The 22,001-nt window shown below is 39.5% G+C and overlaps 1 protein-coding gene across 1 annotated transcript; it reads right to left on the bottom strand.

The window, feature by feature from the left end:
* Positions 1-1,224: 1,224 nt before the first annotated feature.
* Positions 1,225-19,147, bottom strand: LOC149288392 (axonemal dynein light chain domain-containing protein 1-like). Its single transcript, XM_089491611.1, has 24 exons — positions 18,967-19,147; positions 17,487-17,653; positions 16,902-17,002; positions 15,087-15,189; positions 13,991-14,076; positions 13,531-13,587; positions 13,335-13,443; positions 12,860-12,981; positions 12,474-12,614; positions 11,218-11,322; positions 10,831-10,951; positions 10,266-10,367; positions 9,121-9,287; positions 8,903-8,978; positions 7,749-7,983; positions 7,159-7,381; positions 6,411-6,522; positions 6,075-6,271; positions 5,368-5,464; positions 3,933-4,049; positions 3,076-3,213; positions 2,897-2,988; positions 1,919-2,064; positions 1,225-1,259 (listed from the first exon to the last, which is right to left on the bottom strand). Exons 1-24 carry the CDS (start codon positions 19,145-19,147, stop codon positions 1,225-1,227), a joined length of 3,030 nt encoding a protein of 1,009 aa, XP_089347737.1.
* Between the last annotated feature and the right edge of the window lie 2,854 nt (positions 19,148-22,001).

Below are 22,001 nucleotides of genomic sequence, written 5' to 3'. Positions count from 1 at the left end.
TCGAATTCCCGTTTTTTTCTTTGTTGTTTATGCTTATATTGTGGTATTTTTTTTCCTAGTAACCCTATGCAAAATAGTGCTTGAATCAAAATCACATTAAATAAATGTTTATTATAAAATATTTCTTGTAAACCATTTAAGTATAATTTGCCATTCACAGTGTTGAATTTTTCCTTGAAAACCCAGGAAAAGCAAAATCACAATATATATTTTGTTTAATCACAATGTATATACTGGAGAGCGGATTTGATCTTTTGTGTAAGGGGGTCACTTGATTAAATTGAGATATAAAAATTATCCATGATCAAGGAACTATAGTTTTGTGTGGACATTAACTTTAGCTCAGGTACAAGTTACACTTGCAGTCTGCGCTTAGAATGACTCCATTGTGAGAAGATTCACTAACAGATGATACCTTATTATTTACTCTGAGTCTGAATGTCGGAGTGTACTGATGCCAGCTGACAAGGGTTCTAGACTTCTTATGAGTTTTGACAAGCAATGAATAAAAGAAGAAAAATTCTGAAAGCCGTTAGCTTTCTATAGTTTCTACATTTGTCAAGTTTATGTGGGTTGATCGTAAAATCTGGTGAACAAATGGATTTTAATTAAAAATCATAACTACACCAATGTTATGTATACAAAAGCTCATTTTGTTCACTTTTATTTCTGCTGTTTAACTTTTCCTGATTTTGTCCTCTTCTTAATTTGAGTCACAGGAGTGATCTTTGGCTCCGAAACTTGTGAGGGAGTGGAAAGCTCTGGAAAACACAGAAAATACCATTGCGTAGGTAAATTTCATGGAAAAGTTGACACAGAGTTATAAGGCAACGTCCGCAGGAACATTCCGTGCCTCTGTTCCCCATCTGAATAATTGCCATCGCCTTTCTCCAGACCCTGGCTCCTTCAGCAGGAATAAAGGAGGTTGTCACCTTGTTGGTGTTACAAGAAACCCTTGTGTGCTTCAAAGAGCACAGTAACTAAAGGTGATGATGTTTGACTCACACCCTGATGGCTTGAATCACTGTGCATAGAAGATAAAGGGGACCTAATTAGTTCAAACACAGCATCCGGTTTCTTCGTGCGGTGGTACACAGCCATCAGGCCATATGGAACCCTTTGATGAACTAAGCTCTGAATCATGCTGCCATGTTTGCTCCTCCATGGCAGTTGATTATGAGTTTAAATTATTGCTTTAAACATATTTTCAATTAATTCCCCCCATTAGATGATGAGCCGCTGTGTTATAATCTGCAGCTCTGCAATACACAAAATGCAGCTCAACATTAAACAGCGTGTTACTATCTGTTCAAGCAGGAGAGCTCCTTATATTCTCTGCAGGTAGTGATCCTGCTTTGGTGGGTGTTATGTGGGTTTCATTTTCTAGCAAGGGAGGTAAAAGAAATGCCAACACTAAGGCCAGACTGGAATTGAAAATGAGCGTGGCACTTTGAGGCTAGAAGCTAATAGATCACAGGCTTGTGGGTTCCTGTTGTATACATGGGGCAGCGTGCTACACCAACACGGGTAGCCAGCAGACATCCACTAACTAAAGGGAGATGGAATTACATTTTGCAGGAGAGTTGTGATTTAAAGTAAACTCTCTGGAAAATCATAAATTGTCAAGGACCATCTGGCCCTGCATAATGCATAGATCATAGGGGGACATTCAAGAAATCACACCGATTTAAAAAAGCTTTATACAGGGACATCCTGCTGGAGCTGGAGCCCTTTATAATGTAAAGTCAAGTCAGTGAGATTAAACTGCAGCTCTCCTGAAAACTCTCTTTAAAGAATAAACCCTAATAAGTTAAACTGGCTGTTCGAGGGGCAGTTGGGAGGCGCAAAGGCCAATGGTCCACCAGGCATTCTCCTGGTGTGCCAGATGGCCAGTCCGGGCCTGATATAATAATCTTACCCTCTTGCTCCTTGCTGCTTTCTTCCCTGGGTCCGGCTCTCTCTTGTATTTTCTCCAGTTCCTGGATCTTTTGTAAAGCTATTTTCAACTGCTCGTCTAAACACTCTGACCTTTCCTCTGCCTCCTGAGCTCTCTGCTCCACGAGTCTATGTAGAAGAAAAGGCAAGGCTTATCGTAGAAAAGAAAAAACTGCCTTACCAGCACAAACCGTCACTTTCCACCCCTCATTAATCAGCACTACATACTACAATACACGCTGAATTAATCATCATGATTTCTTGTTCTATGTTTGTGGAAAAATAAAATGCCAATTATAATAACATAACATGTGATAATGCTGCTGGTGCTCTGCGAAACAATGTCATGAATGTCTTGTGTATGTGTTGATGAATGAAAGGATTAAGGACATGATTTGTTTTTATTTTAAAGGTGCTGTTTCTTTAATTACTAGCATATTAATTACACTCTCTAGTATGTTAAGGAAATAAACCTTAGCAAATCTGTTACTGTATTTCCTCAGAAAGTTTGATTACATGAAACATCAGAGAAACCTTTTAGAGGCATTTTCAATTTCTATGGCAACAACCTATTAGTACCTTTTGTGTCACATGAGAATATAGTGTTCCTGGTACATGATTAAAGAATTATCTTATATTTGGGTAGTAGACAGTAGAAAGATGTGTATAATGCAGCATTTTGCTACAAAAATCAGCAGAGTAGGTGGAACAGCACCTTTAAGAGTAAAAAAAAAAAACTCAACTGGAAATGAAACATGGTTTGTATGCTCTGTTAGAATTTTGATGTTTTTGGAAGACTTTTGTTCTCAAAATATTTTTGATATTTTAATTCTTTCATTAAAATTTATTGGGATCAACTAATGAGGTAGGGACTCCAGTTAAAGAATATTAAACAGAGTAATGAGCCCTGTGCCGCTAACCATCACATCTAAGCATTGCGCAGATGGTGTGATGTACTTACAGGAGCCGCTTTTGCATTTGTTCCAGTGAGACCAAAGAATCAAAAGCTTCTATGGACATGGGGGTTCCAGGCCTGCTAGCTTTCAGAGCGTTCTAAGAGGTAGAAATGAATAATAATATTTGAATAGCGGTGACGGTGAGACTTCCCATACGTAAAGCATGACAAGAAGGATATCTAACCTCAGGGGACACGGGACTTTCCTCTCCCATTAATAGTTTCTTGTGGATATTCCCATCATGGCCTATGACCCTCATTACATCTTGCTCAGAAGCCATTATTTCTTTTGTTGCTGGCCTTGCGGTTTGCGTTATCTGATCCTGGAATTATAAGGATATCAATGTAAGCAATGAAAAAGTCACTAGCATTGGCCATATGCAACACAGGAGAAGACTTAAGTCAGAAATCAATCTTAACTGAATATCCTCAGGTTTTTTTTGGAGGGGGGTTAAAGGGGGTTTAATGGCAGCTAATGGTCTATTAATTTTCAGTGCAGTATGTTTAACACGTGCAGTCTCCATAAGAAGACTGAATTAATTTGCTGTATTGTGCTAGCTTTACAATTTCTTCTTGGGCACATTCAAAAGAGTCCAGCTACTAGACTCTCTTAATAGCAGATCTGCTAAAGATTGCAAACCTGAGATCAGAAAACTTAAGTTTATAGACCATTAGCTGCCATTAAACCCCCTTTAACCCCCCTCCAAAAAAACTGTTGCTCCTCCGCAATTGTAATATATATATATATACATCTCATTAGCCGTTAACACTTAGTATTTATTTGTGTACCCCAAACCACTAAATACATAGTATGAGACCATACAGTCAAATGAAATAATATAATTAACAGCTTTCTAAAAGTATAAAGCACACTGCAGTAAAGAGACATTTTTTGAGGATGACACATTATATCATGAATTGCTTTTCATTTCACCGATCACATCGCCTTTATGGCTTTGCCTATCATGTATTTATATTGACATCCTGGATATAATAGAGATTTACCTCCAATAAATAAGGCAAAAAAAAAAGGTGTCCTCACCTGCTGGGTGGGTATAGTGTCCTTTTTCTTTTCTCTAGGGGATTCACTTGGATCGTCATTGCCAAGGTTTGCTGCATCGCGTTGAAGCCTCGCTGTACGTACTTGTAACTTCACGTCCTGGAAATAAAAGCAATGTACAAAACAGATAACGGCAGGTGTGGCAAACGCCGTGCTTTTAACAAGGAAAGAAAGAAAGCAGGAAAGAAACTAACATATTTTTAGAGGAGGAAATAATATGCAGATAAGATGGGCCAAATGATTCTTATCTGCCATTAGAGTTTATGTTTCTGCTCTATATAAATAACCCTTACATAATCACGGTATGTGATGGTAGCCCTGTGTGGTCTGGAAGCCGACTGCCCGGTGGAGCACAGGGCCACTTAGGTTCTTATATCTTTGACTTTTCAAGTTTTTTGCATACAATACGACATGTCTTTTTAATACCCACAGTTAAAAAAACCTAAATTTTTCCTCTATTAAAATCAAAGGCAGATTACACAATAAGACCAATTAGTTAAATTATCTTCACTACACATATTGTTGGCATAGTACCTCAGAACTATTGATGTCATTTAGGCTGAGTGATGTCACTGAGGAAACAGAAGGCGCTGTGATATGAGATGTAAGCAGTTGGCAGGTTTCAATCCACTCCTTACACGAGTTCTGGTAAGAAAAAAAGTGCCATTACACTGGAAGACCCCGTAACTAATGCAGGATGCTGGGGCCAGAGGCGTATCTAGTGAAAATAGCGCCTATGGCAAGCACTGAAATTGCGCCCCTGTCCAAACTTCCACACATTAATTCACACTCTTTACTACCCCCTCTCCCTCCCTTGTCACTTTCTAACCCTTTTCCCTACTACCCTCTTCCTCTCCCCCTTTCTAGTTCTCTCACCTTGAGGTCCAGCGACGGGAGTCTTCCGTCATATTTCGGCGCTCAGCAGTGAAGCAGCTGGCACCAGCGAGCGGCTTTGAAACGCTGTCTTTTTTTTTTTGATGCGGGGGAGAACGAGGGGCACCGAGCCATTGCTAGGCGCCCCTCTCTCTCCTCCGCATAAAAAAAAAAAAAAGACAGCGTTTTAAAGCCGCTCGCTGGTGCCAGCTGCTTCACTGCTGAGCGCCGAAATATAACGTCATATTACGCCGCTCAGCATGAAATGTCGGCACCGGGATGGAGGTAGAGGCCTCGTGGAGGAGAATGAGGGGCGCCGAGCCGTTGCTAGGCGCCCCTCTCTCTCCTCCGCATCAAAAAAAAAAAAAAAAGACGGCGTTTAAAAGCCGCTCACTGGCGCCCCCTTTCAAATGGTGCCTATGGCACGAGCCATAGCTGCCATACCCTAGATACGCCTCTGGCGGGGGCAGATATAAAACTAGCTTATCTTCGAGGTATGTTTTTCTGTATGAAAACCGAAAATTAATTCAATGGCAGTCCATACCTTGATAGTCTCTATCTCCCCTAAATCATAATCAGGATCATCCTTGGTCAGAGCCTCTTTTTCCATAGAAATCTTCTCCACCATCTCCTGACAACAGCTGTGGTGGAAAATAGACATCTGCTATTGATTGTCTCACAAAAACAAAGAAGATCAGTTATTACTAAGAACAATTATCCTTGCATATTGGGGCATGATTCTGCTTCATCATAATTCAAAGAGTTAGAGTGATATGGATATTCTCTGATCCAGTGCATAATAGGACCTTATCCACTCAGTATGTTGTTATCCAGGTATCTGCTGGGGAGATCATGGTCTAAAGAAGTACGCTCAGTGATATATTACGCATATCAACAAGCACAGAAGAAAAACTATGTGGACAGTGCACAATATAAAACCGTTTATTAGCATGACCATGTTTATCATTTGGCACATGCTATGGTCATATCAATGTCTTTCCCTGCAATCCAAGATGAGACCAAGGACCAGTTAAGATCTAAGTAGTAAGAATGAGTAGACTATCTGGGTTATTATCTCCTTTCAAATTCTATGTTGCTCTTTCTGTATCAGTATGTCTTAACGTGTGTTCATGTTATTGTTGATTTTGTATATTGCCAATTTTAGTCTTATCGGTAATTTTGTGTTCTCCTCTTTTCTAATAGTGTTTTGGAATATGCTGGCGGTCCTAAAAAATAATATTATATCCTCACCTAATAATGTAGTAGGAGAATCGGTTCACTTTTTCATACAGTGTAAGTGCTTCTTCTTGTAATTGCTGAGCAGTGACATCAGTAACTTCTTCATCAACAAACTCAAAGAAAGTGCCGGACTCAGATGGATAATCAGGTGTCAAAAGTATCAATGTATTGACCATATGCTGCACCATAGCCGTGTGAAGGCTTGAGACCTGGAAAAGGAAAAGTGCCATGTGGATGATTCACAGGTTTGCTTGAGAAACATTTTCTGGGAAGATTAAAGCTGAGAGGGCCAATTTCATATGTTTTGGCCCTGTGATGATTTTATTAATCAATGATATCCTGACTTACTGGCTCTGTGGTACAAACCTCATGTGTGAGATGGGTAATGCCCCTCTCTGTTCCACTAGATGTGGCCAGAACCCATTGCTGCACCATTCTGAAGACATCTTCCAGTAAGACTCTAGGGAGAAGTAAATGACAGCACTTATTGCATATCACACAATACATCCAGATGAAACACTTCAGACTGTTTTTAAATGTTCTCTGTTTTCAAATGTCCACTGATAATATAATTGCATCATCATGTCCCCATTAATAAATTAGTGTTTGTTAACGTGTTTATTCTATACCAGTCTCCAAGACAAGTTCTAGGTTTTATATTTCAGAGGGTGACACATAATAAGGCAAGAGGTTACTGTCTAAACCAAGAATGTCAGAAGTGTGCATCTAATATAAGAAACAGATATTATACAAATAGTTTGGAGATTAAAGCGTGATCAGCATAGGCAAATACCATGCCTGAGGACCACATATGGCATGGGGCTTCACAGCAGTCACTAACATGGCCAGCAAAGATGGCTCAAATGGCTTGTAACTGCTGTTGAATTCTACTGCAGAACAAAAAAGAAATAATTTAACTAGCACGATAAAGCCATGGCTAGTTACTAGAAGGGTTCTGTTCTATTTGCCATAGCAGAAGACTAGGACAAAACATTTTAGTAACTGTTTTGTGTAACACATGAATGTATTGATCCTTGCGCCTGTTTTATGCCCATTAGCTGGGTATGTTCTTGGGTAGCCACATGTTTTAATGCACCTGTCGTACTTTTCATCTGGATTTAAAGTAGGTTCTTCTCCTGATGAAGGACTGCCAATGAGACACAAGACTCGATCTGCAAGCGCTATCCACTCCGGGATTTGCTGGTTTACATTCAGCCAATCAGATTCTCTTATTCCATGAGGCGCTGCTTTAAGAGAATAAAGCTGTTGGGACCAGCTCTCCAAGCTGCCACAAAATGTCACAAGGGCTCCAACAACTCCTGTTAATGGATTAAACACGGAATTTCATTTTATGAATGTGTTGCTTGCATTGTACAGTAAATAAGATTTATTGCTGCAATGTGCAATCAGGGCCAGATTTACACCCAGCCTCACCATTCTACAAATATCTCCATGGGTGCAGCATGGACCAGGCAGGGGTCATGACTAACGTTCTACATATGACCTGATTGCTCCTTATGGAATATCTGGCCCTATTCCATGGAATGATACTTCAGTGTTCATCGTTAACTAGGACTTTTAATGGATAATAAAGTTTTAAGGTGGAGGGCCATGTTTTTATACAATCTTTATATACGTGGCTTTAGAGCTACGGTTAATTTATTGTTTGGATCTGTGTACACGCACCATTTTCACCCTCCACTCTTCTCCTGTACTGTTCAGACAATTGCCGTACTCTGTTATTCACGTCCTCCATTGCTTTCTGCTCAGGGGCCTGATCTCCATCCATGGTTCGATGGCGATTGAGCAGTTTCTCTCCCAGCTGGAACCACTGCTTCTGAATGCCAGCTGCTATTTGTAAAGACTCTTGATTGTTTAAAAGTACATTCCCCTCAAACTGCTGTAGTTCTTCATTTGCCATCTACCGTTATATAGAGATGAAATAAAACATTAGGGTATATTTCTTCTCACTATGATCATATCAAGGTCCTGAACAACATGATGTATAATTTGTGCAGGTTCATCAAATATGGAAAAGGAAAATCATGGTATAATAAACATATAGAATAAAATCACACACAAAACTCTGGATTTTAGAGTATTAAAAAACCCGGGTCCTGAATGGGTTAAATAATCTTACAAAATATAATTATAACTTATGAAGAGTTGTAAAGAAATGCTCACACGCCGTTTTTGTAGCCGTCATTATTTATGGGTCCACTTTAGATATGAAATACAGCTTTGTTTATGCTGAATAAGTAAATGTGTTGGATCTACTAATGACATTTAAAATTCATTTAAAAAGTGTTTTTTTTCTCATATTTATGTTATAATATCCTTTGTAGACTTTAAAACAATAAATTGCTCACCATGCATTTTTAGATTGCAATAGGAATAAAGAAGTCACCACTCTGAAATAAGTAAAAAAGGGGACACCATTTCCCGAGTGCCGTTACAGTGATCTGTATTTATAAACAGAGATTCTGGGGACTATGTTCTAATGGTCAATATATATGGTTCTTAACCACATATTGAAAAAATGCCTGGGAACTTCTGGGCTCCGGCTACCCGGAGCCTTCCCTTGCGGGACACGGCCAGGGTCGCCCATTGACGGCAGCGGGAAACACCCCTATTTAAGGGGAAAATGGGGGGGGGGGCGTTTCAAGACCCCGCTCCCACGACCAGGAAGATTTGGGTCTTGACCCGGAGAACTTGAGAAGCAGTGCTCACCCGGCAATCTCCGGGACAAACCCAGAGAGTTCCCAGGTATGTTACTAGTCGCTACATCAAATAGTGAGTTTCGGTAATGTATATAGACTTGTGTGTTTAAACCTACATACATTTTTCCAGCTCTTAAGGTCCTGCAGTAGTGCCTTAGATGCTTCTTCTGGGACCCCATGATAGTGCCACTCTATGCTGCGGGGGAGGGGGGGAGAAAACACATATAAAAAGCAAAAACACCTTAAAGAGAGACCACAGCTACCCCATAAGATCCGTGGTAAATCCAGCTGTTACATCACAGAACACTGAGGTTTCCAGTAAAAAAAATTGTAATTACAAGACTTTCTCTTGGAAATATTGATGCCACTTCTCCAGGTCACTACAAATCAGCCGCAGCTTTTCCCTGCTTGACTCTTCTTTCCGTTGCACCTCCTGGTCGAAATGTGCCATGTGTCTTCTCCAGCTTTCTGTCATCTCTTGGATTTTGGACAACCCAACTGTGTCCTGCAGAATTGCCACATGGGATGTGATTAAACTTTAGGATACTAGAAAATTATTATTACTGTGGGGGTTTTTTTTTGGGGGGGGGGGGGACTGTAGAACTGTCTGTAGATACACTTACATCCAATAAACATTCAGAGTTCAAACAAAAGAGAGATAAAGGTGGAGAGTGCAGGGATTTTAGTTCCAAAGAGGGACTGTCTCTCCTAAATAGGGACACATGGGAGGTATGAAACAGTATGTTAGTTTTGACCGCTGTGAAACTCTGACAGCCTGTCCACGCTAAAAGAACATAGATCCAGCTGCACAAACACACTGCCACCAGCCTTTAGCGCCCGTACATATAAGTACATATAAGTTCCGGTACATTTAGTACACTAAATACTTAAATACAGCTTTTAGTTCCTGCCAATCGCAGCCAGGATAATGCGCATAGAACAGATTGTTCTAGTCAGACAAAATCAGCATCACATTTGGTAAAGACGATACCTTTAATGGTCAACTGACGTGTAATGTATTGCAAGCTTTCGAGACTGTCTAGGTCTCTTTTTCAGGCATACGATACATGAAGAAGAGTGCGGTATATATGGCATATGGTATAATTCCGTTGACCTAGATAGTCTCGAAAGCTTCCAACCCATTATACGTCAGTAAAATGTATCATCTTAATTATACTTAATTAGCTTTCTCTCTTTCTATGGTTAACACAGTAAAACCAGCAAAATCAGCATCAGGAAGACATTTATTGTTAAACAAAATCTACCACTAAATAAAAAAATTTTGATGAAACAAATTTCAGTCTTCTGATGCTTAACTTGTATTAAATATGTAATTAACTTATATTGCAACTTATATTCAATGTTTGCAATTAATCACCACACTATTATATGTCACCCTCTACATCTTTATCCTAACATACAAGACATGTTTGAGTGCTGTGCCACTTGTGCCACCTGCAGACATGATCTATACTGAACCTACGTTTGATGCCAAAAGTACGATGAAGTGCCTGATAGTTTTTGTCCAGGTCTTCTCATTCATGTACAGCCTGCAAGACAGTTTGAGTTGGTTTTCTTCTATTACCTGAAAAAAACACGGTTGAGAAACTTCTCAGATCTAGATTTCTCTACAAACGTAATATATATAAAAGATATATTTTAATAACAACGTGTGTGAAAAGTTTGATGTCAAATGAGGATGAGTTCATTTATACTGGAGTTCATTCACGATGCAATGCTTTGACCTCGTATCTGACTATGCATTATGAAGGGTGACATGGTTTTGTTAATCTTAAAGGAGCCCACAAGATACAAAAGTATGCAAGAAAATGTTTTATTATGGACAAGGTATCGTACTGAAGTCATGACAAATGTAATATATTTTGTAAGCATACCGAACGTGACTTACTGTCTTCAACAATTAGTCAAAACAAGAAATAAATCATCAAGTATCAACTGTAACATGTCTGATAATTTTTTAGTTTATTCAGTGCCAGGAGATTCTGCAAAAAATTGCTTTAGAGACATGTGGAGCTGCATTTATTTACCTTCCTGGCCAGCCTGTATGTGGCAGAACTCCAGAGATCTCGTTCTTCGGTCAGATTGCCCAGGGACTTTTCCAGACGACTCCGCTGTAACTCATACAACTCACGGTACTCTTCTAAAAGGCTGAACAAATGAGCGGGTCAACAACTACAAAACTTTGTCAATGTGTTAACATTAAAATTTGAAGCCGTCCAACTTTCCAGGGTTAAGACAGATAGATTTGGGTCTTAAACAGACATTTCCAAACATTTATAAGTACAGGTGATTGTGTAGAGTGTAGAATTGTATAAGGGAGAGGAAGACTTTGCAGAGATCAGGTAGATCGCTCAGGTAGGTGCCACTGAAGCTGCACTAATTACTCGTTAGCTGGCAGGTAAACTTATGCTTACTTTGCTTTCTTCTTGGCATCCTTCAGAGCTCTAGCCAATTCTTCTTGGGCTTGTTTTGCATCCTTGCTCACACGCAGATCGTGTTCTCTCACTTGACATAACTCACTAGAAGACAGAACAAACACTTCTGTATCTTTCTTTAACACTTTTTAGGACGTATTGGCAAATATACTAACATGAATCCTCACTTTCATATGAATTTCAAACACATGAAAGTCTTCTAGGCTTATGCACCACCCGTTCTTCAAAGTAAATGGCAAATAGGAACATACCTTTCATGTAAGAAAATCTCAATTTGTAACTCAAAAGCCAGCCAAGTTGCATTGTTTAAAAGTACATAAGATTGGAAATTATTTTATATAGAATTGTTGTGCTGACATGACTGTTCCTTGTTTGCCAAAAACTAAAGCATCCCTGTGCTCTGCAGAATGTTTAATGAGAAACACCCTGCAGAATTCCTTAACTCCTCCGAGGTCCTGACTAGTCACTAGGCAAACTGGGCAATTGATTGGGGAGATTAAACCTGATGGTGCCTTCCCCATACCTTTAGTGCTGTTGGATCCCATCCTTTAATGTGAGGCTGTCAGCTGGATACAGACAGTCATACGCAGCGAAAGTTCCTATTGCAGGAGAAGCTTGGTACCAAGCACCATCCTAAGTACCACCATCTGTCTACCACTACCATGGTATTTAATAAACATGCCCCCTTAAACAAGCTGTAAGCTCTTTGTTGCATGCATTGAGTTCTAAAAAAGAATGCCAGATCTGCTCTAGATTCAAATACCTGTCCTAAAGAGCAAGCAATGTTAAATTACTATTACCTCCCTTACCCTTTGGTAAACGAGGAGGCCCTCTGTAGCTGGCATTAATGGCAGTCACTACCAATGGCATCTGTAATGTGTGTTGTCATAACCAATGTGTGTGTTTAACCCCTTAAGGACAATGGGTTGTCCTAAAACCCATTAAGAACAATGCATTGTGACGAAGGGGTTAAATATCCATAATTCTACGTTTCATTTAGATCCAAAACATGTCACTAAACTGCCCCTAAGGCAGCTGTCCTATGGCCCTTGGGAAACTCACCCCAATATGAAAATACTGCCTTTAAAATACAAGCGAAGGAAATACAGAACACTGTGAGAAGCGAGGTTGTTTCAAACTCTATAACTCTGCCGAAATCAGACATCACTGTTTTCACAATTTCTGTTACTTGCATGGTTTCCACCAATTCTGTTCAGTTCCAGCTCAACACTTACTTGGTCAGTTCCCCCATAGCATTCTTGAAATGAATTATTTCTTCTGTTAGACAGCGGTCTAGCGTGCGCTGAGCCAGCAGGTCATTGTACAGACTCAGCACCTGGCGTGGGATTTTGTTCAGCAACATCACATAGCGTTGTCTGTAAAAACGTAAATCTACTGAGAAACTTGTGGAATCCACTCAGCCGTGAACAGTATTTAAGCACAGCCTAAGCCAAAGCTAAATTCTTTTTAGATGAAATGTTGAATTCTTAAAATTATACCTTTTTTCAAAGCAGTTGCTGGGATTTAAACATCCTTTTAACCCACTCCATGGGTGGCCACAGGCTGCTTCTAGCAGTTGCATGCGCAAACAAAATAAAATACATCTTCATGTGTTTCTGACCTGAGCTTAGCGAGCAGCTCCCCTCTCTCCGCACACTCCACGCTGACCTGACGGATTATTTCATGAAACACAATGTTGTAAATCTTCTGTTCGGTCTTCAGCAATTCCAATAGGTTATGTATCTAAACGTAGAGATGTAATAAGAATGTATAAGTGACAGAGTTTTGCAATAGATGCTGCATTGGAATTTTTGCATGACAATTGATTCAGATAAATTGTACAGAGTACAATCTCCAGATTCTGAAATCAAGTCACAGCGCTTTTAGTAACTCAGCAAGCCTTTCTCTCCCTTCTAATATTTGGTCCAAGGATCTGTCTTACATGGCTGCCCCATCCCTAAGCAGCAAAGAACCCACAACTCACTGCCAGATCTGTCTGGGTTACTTGCCTGATTCATAGCCATGTTATGAGACCACCACTGACATGACGTTTAAACGGAACTAGATCAGGCAATGATTCAGTATTACTCCCTTACCTGAGTTGGGCCCTCCATTCGTATGTCTTCCTCATCCACTCCTGCCTCCTTTAGCATGGTATCCATTACCTTCATCAGCTGTAGAACCTCAGACCGTCCACTGGGTTTCCTGTCGAGGATCCATAAAAACCATTTATTATGTCCAATACCATAATATACTTTACCACTCATTCCACACCACACAGAACAGACTTACATTGATGGGAACACCCGCAATTTCTTTTCATCATCTTCTAGCAGTGTTGTATACTTGCTGTATGACAAATACAATCATTTACAATGGGCATATTACATTTAAAAATACCCACATTACTAAAATACATGAGGATTTGGGGAACAAAAAATTCCAACCAACTGTAAAGCATCTGCAGGAGAAAAATATTTTCAGGAATGAAAAAATGGTGAATGGAAACCATGCACCTGAAAGATCTTTTAGTCTATCCTCAATTAAAGATCAGAGAGAGTAATGTTGATAATTTGTAGCTCTCCGCTGGACCCGACCTGGTGACTGATCATACACACACTTATACAATGTTTATAGTCTCACTGAGTATGAAACATGATTAATGTGAACATGCTGGTAGAGAATTGATTTTGGTATAATGTTGATGAATACTTAGATTTCCAGAGGGAGACTTTGGAAACTATGGACTTACTCTTCGTAATACTCCAGACCCAGAACACCTTTGTTCTTCACAACATAGAACTCCTTTGGGAGCAGACTGTCTTCAATGCTCGCTCCCTATGGAGATAATTACATTAGGAAGATCATCAGTTTGACATATGAACTGATTACTCCAGCAGACTAGTTTTAAATGTAAGTAAGTTTGCATGATCAGAAGCAGCACGGGTTAACTAACGGGAGATCCTGTCAAATTAACTTCATTTTTTAACTGGGTAACTAAGATAATACACCAGGGAGGAGCAGTTGACATCACTGATCTAGATATCAGTAAGGCATTCAACACTGCCCCCCATAGAAAACTTAAATAACTAAATACGATGCAGTCTTTGGGTCTGGATGCCAGAATAGTTGAATGGATAATGCAATGGATTGAGAGGAGGGAGAAGGGTGTATGTTCAGAGGAAGGACTCGTTACTAATGGGGTACCTCAGGGATCAGTAGTGAGACTGGTAGTTTTTAATATTTTTATTAATGATATTACAGAAGATCTTTATGGTAAGGTATGTCTTTTTGCAGATGACACAAAGGTCTGCAACAGGGAAGACATTCCGAGTGGAACAATGGCAAATTAAGTAAATAAGAAGAATGGCCACAAGTGTAGCAACTGCAGTTTAATGTTGATAAATGTAAAATAATGCACTTGGGATATAGCATTGGGGATGTCAGTCATAATGGAAGAGGGAGACTTGGGAGTAATTATTTCTGATGACTTCAAGATAAGCAAATAATGCAATAAAGTGTCAGAAACAGCATGCAGGGTGCTGGGTTCTATAGCGAAAGGCATTAGTAGCAGGAAGAATGAGGTGGTTCTGCCACTATACAGATCTCTGGTCAGGCCTCACAATTCCTTACAGGTTCATCAGTAAGGTATAATCATACCCAACTGACTGTAAAGATTTTATATAAAGAAAAAGTGTTGTTTTTTTAACTTTTAAATAATCCTGACATTCTGTGTTTTACTTTATGATCGGAACATCGTATGCTGTGCTACGGAGATCTACAAAAGCATTTAAACACGTTATCCCTTTATTTTTATAAATATTATTATTAATTAAAATGGCACTCACCGTAGATCCGGTTAGCATATTACTTGCGGCGGCTGGCTGCTCAGAAGTATTGTCTTTGGTGTTCTTTTGCAAAAGCAAAGCATCACAAAGGAATGAGATATCCCTAAAATATGAAAGTTAAGAGCCGAATAAGGCAGTGTGTGTACTTATCATAAAGACTGTGTTAGGATATCATTCCCTACTCTAAAATACAACCGCACCAGGGATGTATTCATTTTTCTGCAGACCCTGGGAACTCTAACAAAATAGGGTACAGTCTTTGCACTAAATGCGTAGTTCTTTGTATAGATTGTAAAATCCCGAGCAGGGCCCTCTTTACCGAATGTATCGGCTTGTCTTAGTCTGTGAGTTCTAGTGTTGTCATACTCTTTGAATGTATGGACTGTTAGAAGCGCTGTGTACATTGTTAGCGTTGTATAAATAAGGGATAATGATAATATATTGCTAGTGTATTTGAGTCTGTAATGCAAGTTGGACGTTAAACAGCTATCTCACATACTCATGCAATGCACACATGATATGGGGTTGTTGGGGGTAATATTGTAATGTATGTTATGACTGCTTGTAGAACCCCCACCAGCCAAGTTATAGGGGAGATGTGATGAGCAGAAAAAAGATTTGCATGAAAAGGCCCTTCTTGAAGGTGATACTTACCTTGGGTTCCCTTTACTAAATTGCAATAAATGTGATGTTAGCATTCAATATCACCTCACTCAATAGTAAGTGGTGCCAAAAATGATCAATTCTGAAACACATATAAATCTGTCTAGAATTGGGTTCATTTATTACTCTGACACAGATACACAATAAAAGCTTTGGATAGAAAATATTTGCTGTTTTTATAGATGTATAATGTATAGGATAGCTGAATATGACTTTTGAATTAACTTTTTCCCCTCTTGCAAATACATGGAGATATTCATCAGAAACTGATGCTGCCTTTGCTGCCTTTCCATCAGAAGTCAGCTTCAGCACCGAATGGTGCGAGATTTCAATGTGGAAGTCCTTTCCTGCCAGTGGCTGTCTCTTGCTAATATTTTTTATGTAAAGAATGCATATCAAAGCATTTAAAAAGTAATTTAATATGCATTCTTTGTTGGCGGGGCTGTATGGGACATTAAACCGTCCCTTTAAATTAATGAACGTTTAGAATGAAGAAAATGAATTGACTTGTCAAGTCCTTAAGAAATATGAATATTGCCAAAGGGAAGAATACATTTACCTACTGCTGAAATACTAAATTATTGATTGTGTTTTCGTCGGATCAATATGCACAAGACGAGAATCACGTGGATCCTAGGCATATGGTCTTGATAAATGTCTTTCCACGTTTAATATGCACCCATAAAACTTTACAGTTTGTAGTTATGAAGCATTACATGAACATACAACAAAGCAATCAATATTAAAAGCAAACATGAGCTATTGTTATAATGATTTGGGATTGTGTGTTAGATTCTATGCTGCACTGGCAAGTAATTTAAAGTTATTTAAATATATAATATATGTTTTGTTTTGTGATTTGGGCACCTAGTTGTCTAAGGAATAATTTAAAAGCAACTGATGGGGTCCCTTAATAACCTGAGGAATAATTTAAGAAAACTGAGAGAAAGATTTCATTACAATCTGTAGTACAGCACTACAAAAAGCATTGGTTATATATATATATATATATATATATATATATATATATATATATATATATATATATAAAAAAAAAATAAGTAAATTGTTGTTAGCAATATTCAGCACTAGTTCTGTATGATTATCATGTGTAAAGCCTATGAAGCAGTTTTATTTCGTCCAGCATATTACCTCCCTGCTCCTGTCAGGCAAATAGGCTGATCTGTCAAATGCTTGAACCTGCTCCTGCGGGACGGGTGATGCCAAACCTGATCAGTTGAGCGGAGGCAAACCTGAAATAGAGAAAATCAAATGTCGGTCCAAGATGGCGGTCAAGAAAGGGCTGGCAACTTTTATCCAGCCAAGTGGCCCAGTAATACATAACGCTGGGAAGCCATAAAAGAATAAAGGATACAGTTGGGGCGTAACAGCTGCCTAAATGTACACTAGACACCCAGGCGGCTAAACTTGAAATTAAAAAGAAACAAATTGAGCAAATGCTTCTAGCCGTGTCCCATTTTGCCATCATTTCCATGGCTGGGGCTTACAGCAAATGACAGATGAAGACTTTTAGCAACTTTCAGTCGATTGGTAGCTTAATATAATACTGATTGCTTATTTATTCTCTCCATGAAACCTGATGAAAATCTACAAAAGTATAGGGTATTTCTTAGGAGACATATCTCCTTTTAAAGTTTCCCTACATGATCACAACAACAACAAAAAACAGTTTCTTACTAACAAGGAATCTCGCATTGACACAATGTGTACACAAACCTTTGTAGCGGATTTCATCTTCTTGGCATGATCAGGTCTGTCTATCGGGTGAGCGGTAGATGTCAGAGCTTGGACAATTTCATCAGGAATGTAGTCATTCTGCAGAGATGTTACAAAAGCCTTGGACTGTTCCAGCGCACCAGAATTCTCGTGCTTGTTGGGTAGCTCTAAGAAATAAAACACATCAACAGGGGATTCGACAAAATTACCATCAGTAAATATTCCATTACTAATTTATTTTGTCATATTATAAATGCAAGGCTCTCCTTAAGCTAACTGTGAAAGTTGGAATTACTCTTGACCCATCTCTACAAAGCATACTTTTTTACTATATCATGTTATTTGTACTTGATTATAGAGGGAGGGAGGACAGTACCCATAAAAGTACATATTACGAAGCTTAATAGAGTATAAAAAGAGTATTCTTTGTCAGTGGAGAACTGGCCATCCCATAGGTAGTTACAAACCATATCTGACCAGGCATCCCATCCCCCGTAACTAAAGCAAATGCCCATATTAACAGGGAAACTGGCTTTAATATCCATTCACTATAATACTATACACTTATACATACGCACACACTTTGTTTCTCTCTCCTCCACCTCACCCCTGACACTCTAGCACCATACACTGACACATACGCTCACGTTAACATCGTATACTAACACCCGCACTGACGCACTAATTCAAACGCTAACATACACACACACTATAACACAACATACTGACACACTAACATCATTAAGTAACAAATGCTAACACCATATAATAACACACACACACTAATACCTGCACACATGCTAACACCATAGACCCACACACACACTCCAACAGCAAACACTTACACACACAAGCACACTTTCACTCACCAACACCATGCTCACTATAACAACATTAAAATATACATGCATGCGTGCATACATACACACGCTCCTTCTCCCATCAACACCACACACACACATAAACACTGATTCCTATGATCACTGCAGCTTGCACAGCTCTCCCCCTTTCTTCGTGCAGAGCCCTGTCTTCACTGCATCTCACTCTCTATACCACCACATGCTGGGAGCCATCACCCACCTTAGCGAGCCCCTTTCTCGGACTATAGAGAAGAGGCTGACCAAGCGTTGCAGAACATGCTGTACGCGGGAGCTCGAATGCCTGGATTTGTCTGGTGCTGCTGTTTATACACATTTGTTTCCTGATACTCTTCAATATTTATTTTTGATTTATACAGCACCGTCATATCCCACAGCTTAGATATCAACGTTACATTGTTAGATTGCAAGCACGAGATTTATAATAGCTCTTGTTATCGGGGTCACTTTAGAAAGGTGTTGGATTTCAAGGACCACCTCATTTTCTTTGTGCTCTTTGCCGCTATTAAAATATAAACAGTTATAGTAGCAGCTTCAATGCAATAAAAATAGTAGCTAAAAAATATCTGCTCCTCTCCCTTCTCTGTGTTTCATTCACTCACCTGACATTGACTTTAGGGCCAGCTGTAAAGGTTCTAGGGACCCCTGGTAACATCGTGACCACCAATCCGACTTAAGGACGAGGAGGGGAGTCTGGTTTAAGCAGATCTGTCTCTTTTCCAATGTCATATGTCTTACGTTCTGCACACTGCGTAAACCTATGTCACTGTATTCATGCAGCATGTCACATATATGTAATAAAATCCCACTATGCGTTAAGTTGCTGATTGTTATTGGTTGGTTGGGGCGGTCTTTGTAAGGTATGGCGAGGAGAACTAAATATCTCCAAATAAATTATGCTAACTGCCAACCCAAACCAAAGCTATAGAGTATTGGTTCATGATCAGTTACAGTTAAAAAGCGACTTTCTATACTTTATGTGTGCACTTCAGGCTTTGTTGGCTCACTGGGGTAAATGCTGTTAGTCCGCCCCAGACACCCACACTCTTCTTGTCAGTGTCATGGCAAACTTAGGTAAAGCTGGTTCCACGTCATTATTAATATAAGCCCACTGACTGCATTAAATGGAGCCCTAATTAATTCATATGACACCCATACCTGACATTTCCTCCCCAAAGGGCACCAGGCTGCGGCTTCCCATCGTTCTCCTTCCTGCGGTCCTGGGTGCGACTGGAGGCGAAGGAATGTCAGTCAGGGACATGGCGCACTCCTACAACTCCCAGCAGGAATGGCGCTCACAACTCTCACATCACCTGCCGCCCGTGTGCGGTAAACTAACCCCTGGGAGTCTGCAAACAGCCCCGTGCCCCCTGTACATATAATAAATACACCCGGGGGTTTACTAACTTCCTTCCCTGTCCTAAAACAAAGACGCCGTGTCTGTCACCATGACAACAGGCTATCCGTGGCAACCAGTGACGGAACGACAACAAGCATGACAGCGAAGGCGGAACGGAATAATTCTGTTCTACCAATGACAGACGATAAACAGGACACATGTTCATTCTATCATTGTATATATAATCGAGGTTTGATGTGAATGAAAGCGTTTTCAGTTAGTATCAGGCTAAACGGCAATGAAAAGTATGTTCAATTATTTCAGGAAAAGCATTTATTGAAGAAAAAAAGCACCAAGTAAGCAAAACAAGGGACTTCCGGTCGCTGCTCCAGAGACACGGGGAGGGGGGTGGATCGTGGGTCCCGGTATGAGGAAGCGGGAAGTATTCGGTTTCCCCTCGGACCCATCACCTCAAATGTACCTCTGCCCCGGGGGCTCGCAGTGTTAGCGTTTCCCTTAAACAATATGAGGCTCCAATACGAGACAGTCTACTGGTCGTTATGACGTCATAACCCAACCTTTACCCATTAGTAGCGCTTACATAGCTCCGAGTGTCCCTCTTTAAGAAGAACAGTCCCTCTTTATGACTAAATCCCTCATTGCTCCTCTGATGCCCTCTATTCCCTCATCTTCGAATGCTTGGTAGCTAGGAGCGTCTCTCAGCATTCCACAGCCCTCAAAGTCACAATATGAGCAGAAGCAGCAGGAAATGGAGTTATAAATTAAACTCTGTACATTAAGGGCATTATTGCTGTTCTAGAATACTTATCTATAAGTCACCAAGTAAACCCCGCCCCTAGCCAGACCCCTAAATATAACCATTTAATACATTAACAAGCATGCAAAAAATAATCAGGCAGTTGCTTGCATTGAGACAAAAAATAAATCAGAAAACCCCGTTTCCATGGTAAAGTAACCGTAAAACTTTATTATTGGTGTTAATAGAATTACAAAAATCTTGATTTTACCAAGTTTAACCCATGGATGTAAAAAAAAAAAAAAAAAAAAAAAGGGCTAAATGGCCATGTATCCCGATGCACAACCCATTAGAAATATACTCATACGGTGAACGGCAGGTCATTTTTCACATTAAATCACATTATCCAGAGTACAATAACAAAATTAAACATTTTAAAAAAGGTCAAATTACAACAAAAAGAATAATGAATGTGTTTGTGCATTGTTACGTTTGACCCGCAGAGGGAGCTCTGCTCAAACCAAGTGTCTGGCTCAGATTCATAAATTCCAAAAATACATTATAAAAATTAAAATTGTTCTTTACAGAACTTTTTCCCGTTATATTTTAGTTTTAACATGAGTGAAATATGTGATACAGTAAAATTGCCAGCAAATATTTATTTTTTACACATACAATGCATTTAGAGGACGGAATATACAAAAAAATACAAAAGATATTGAGACTAGCAGTGCCAGCCCACCAGTATTTTCAAAGCTACACAAAAGGCAACATATTTTTTACCCCCCTCACAGCAATTTTTTTTTTTTTTTTATAAGCAGCAATTCTGGTGCAAAATGGAAAAAGTGGTGCAATCACTACAGCAACAAGTTAAATGTCACTGCTATACATGTGGTAGATAGACATGTATAAAGAACAGATCTAAGGTTAATGGCTAATGTATATAATGGCTAATAGCCAGATGAGTAGTCCATCAGGTTTCTGGTTATGAATCCATCCAGCAGGGCACAGCCGTCATAATGAGTCGGTGCGGGGCTGATCCACTTTAGAGCATCAGGGACATCTGCTGTTATGCTATAATTCCCATGTTTAATTGCTAGACAAATATTGTTTTGCCACCTCAGCTTGATGAACAAAAGGTTAGACATTTAAACCTATCCCATCACGGAACTAAGCAATATGCTGCAAAATTGGATGCTTTTTTTGAATCACCATAGAAACCAATTGCATCATCTAATCACCAAAACATTGTTAGTTGCTATGGTGGTCAATTTCCAAAATTTGCACCAAAATTCCTTTTTTTTGTTATTTATCATATAACCCCCCTATAGCTAGGCTTGTGAGGGTCACTAGTAGCATGCTGTGCTTCCAAATCAGAACACGATCGAGTCTGTGCATATAAAGCTCTTACTCCTTCATTGTCTCATCACGGTGCGATTGTTTGGCCAGTGATTTCAATGACCAGAATAAGTTAAAAAATATAAATCAAAATACATAGTTATCCCTTATCTAAGTTTTCCGTCTCTAGTAAACAAAATTAA

Source organism: Sceloporus occidentalis, unplaced genomic scaffold, assembly GCF_023333645.1.
Source record: "Sceloporus occidentalis isolate IW3139 unplaced genomic scaffold, rSceOcc1.0.p SCAF_51, whole genome shotgun sequence".
In the NCBI taxonomy this organism is placed as follows: domain Eukaryota; kingdom Metazoa; phylum Chordata; class Lepidosauria; order Squamata; family Phrynosomatidae; genus Sceloporus; species Sceloporus occidentalis.
Note: the sequence above shows the minus strand (reverse complement) of the source record. Positions and strands in the feature narration are given on the sequence as shown.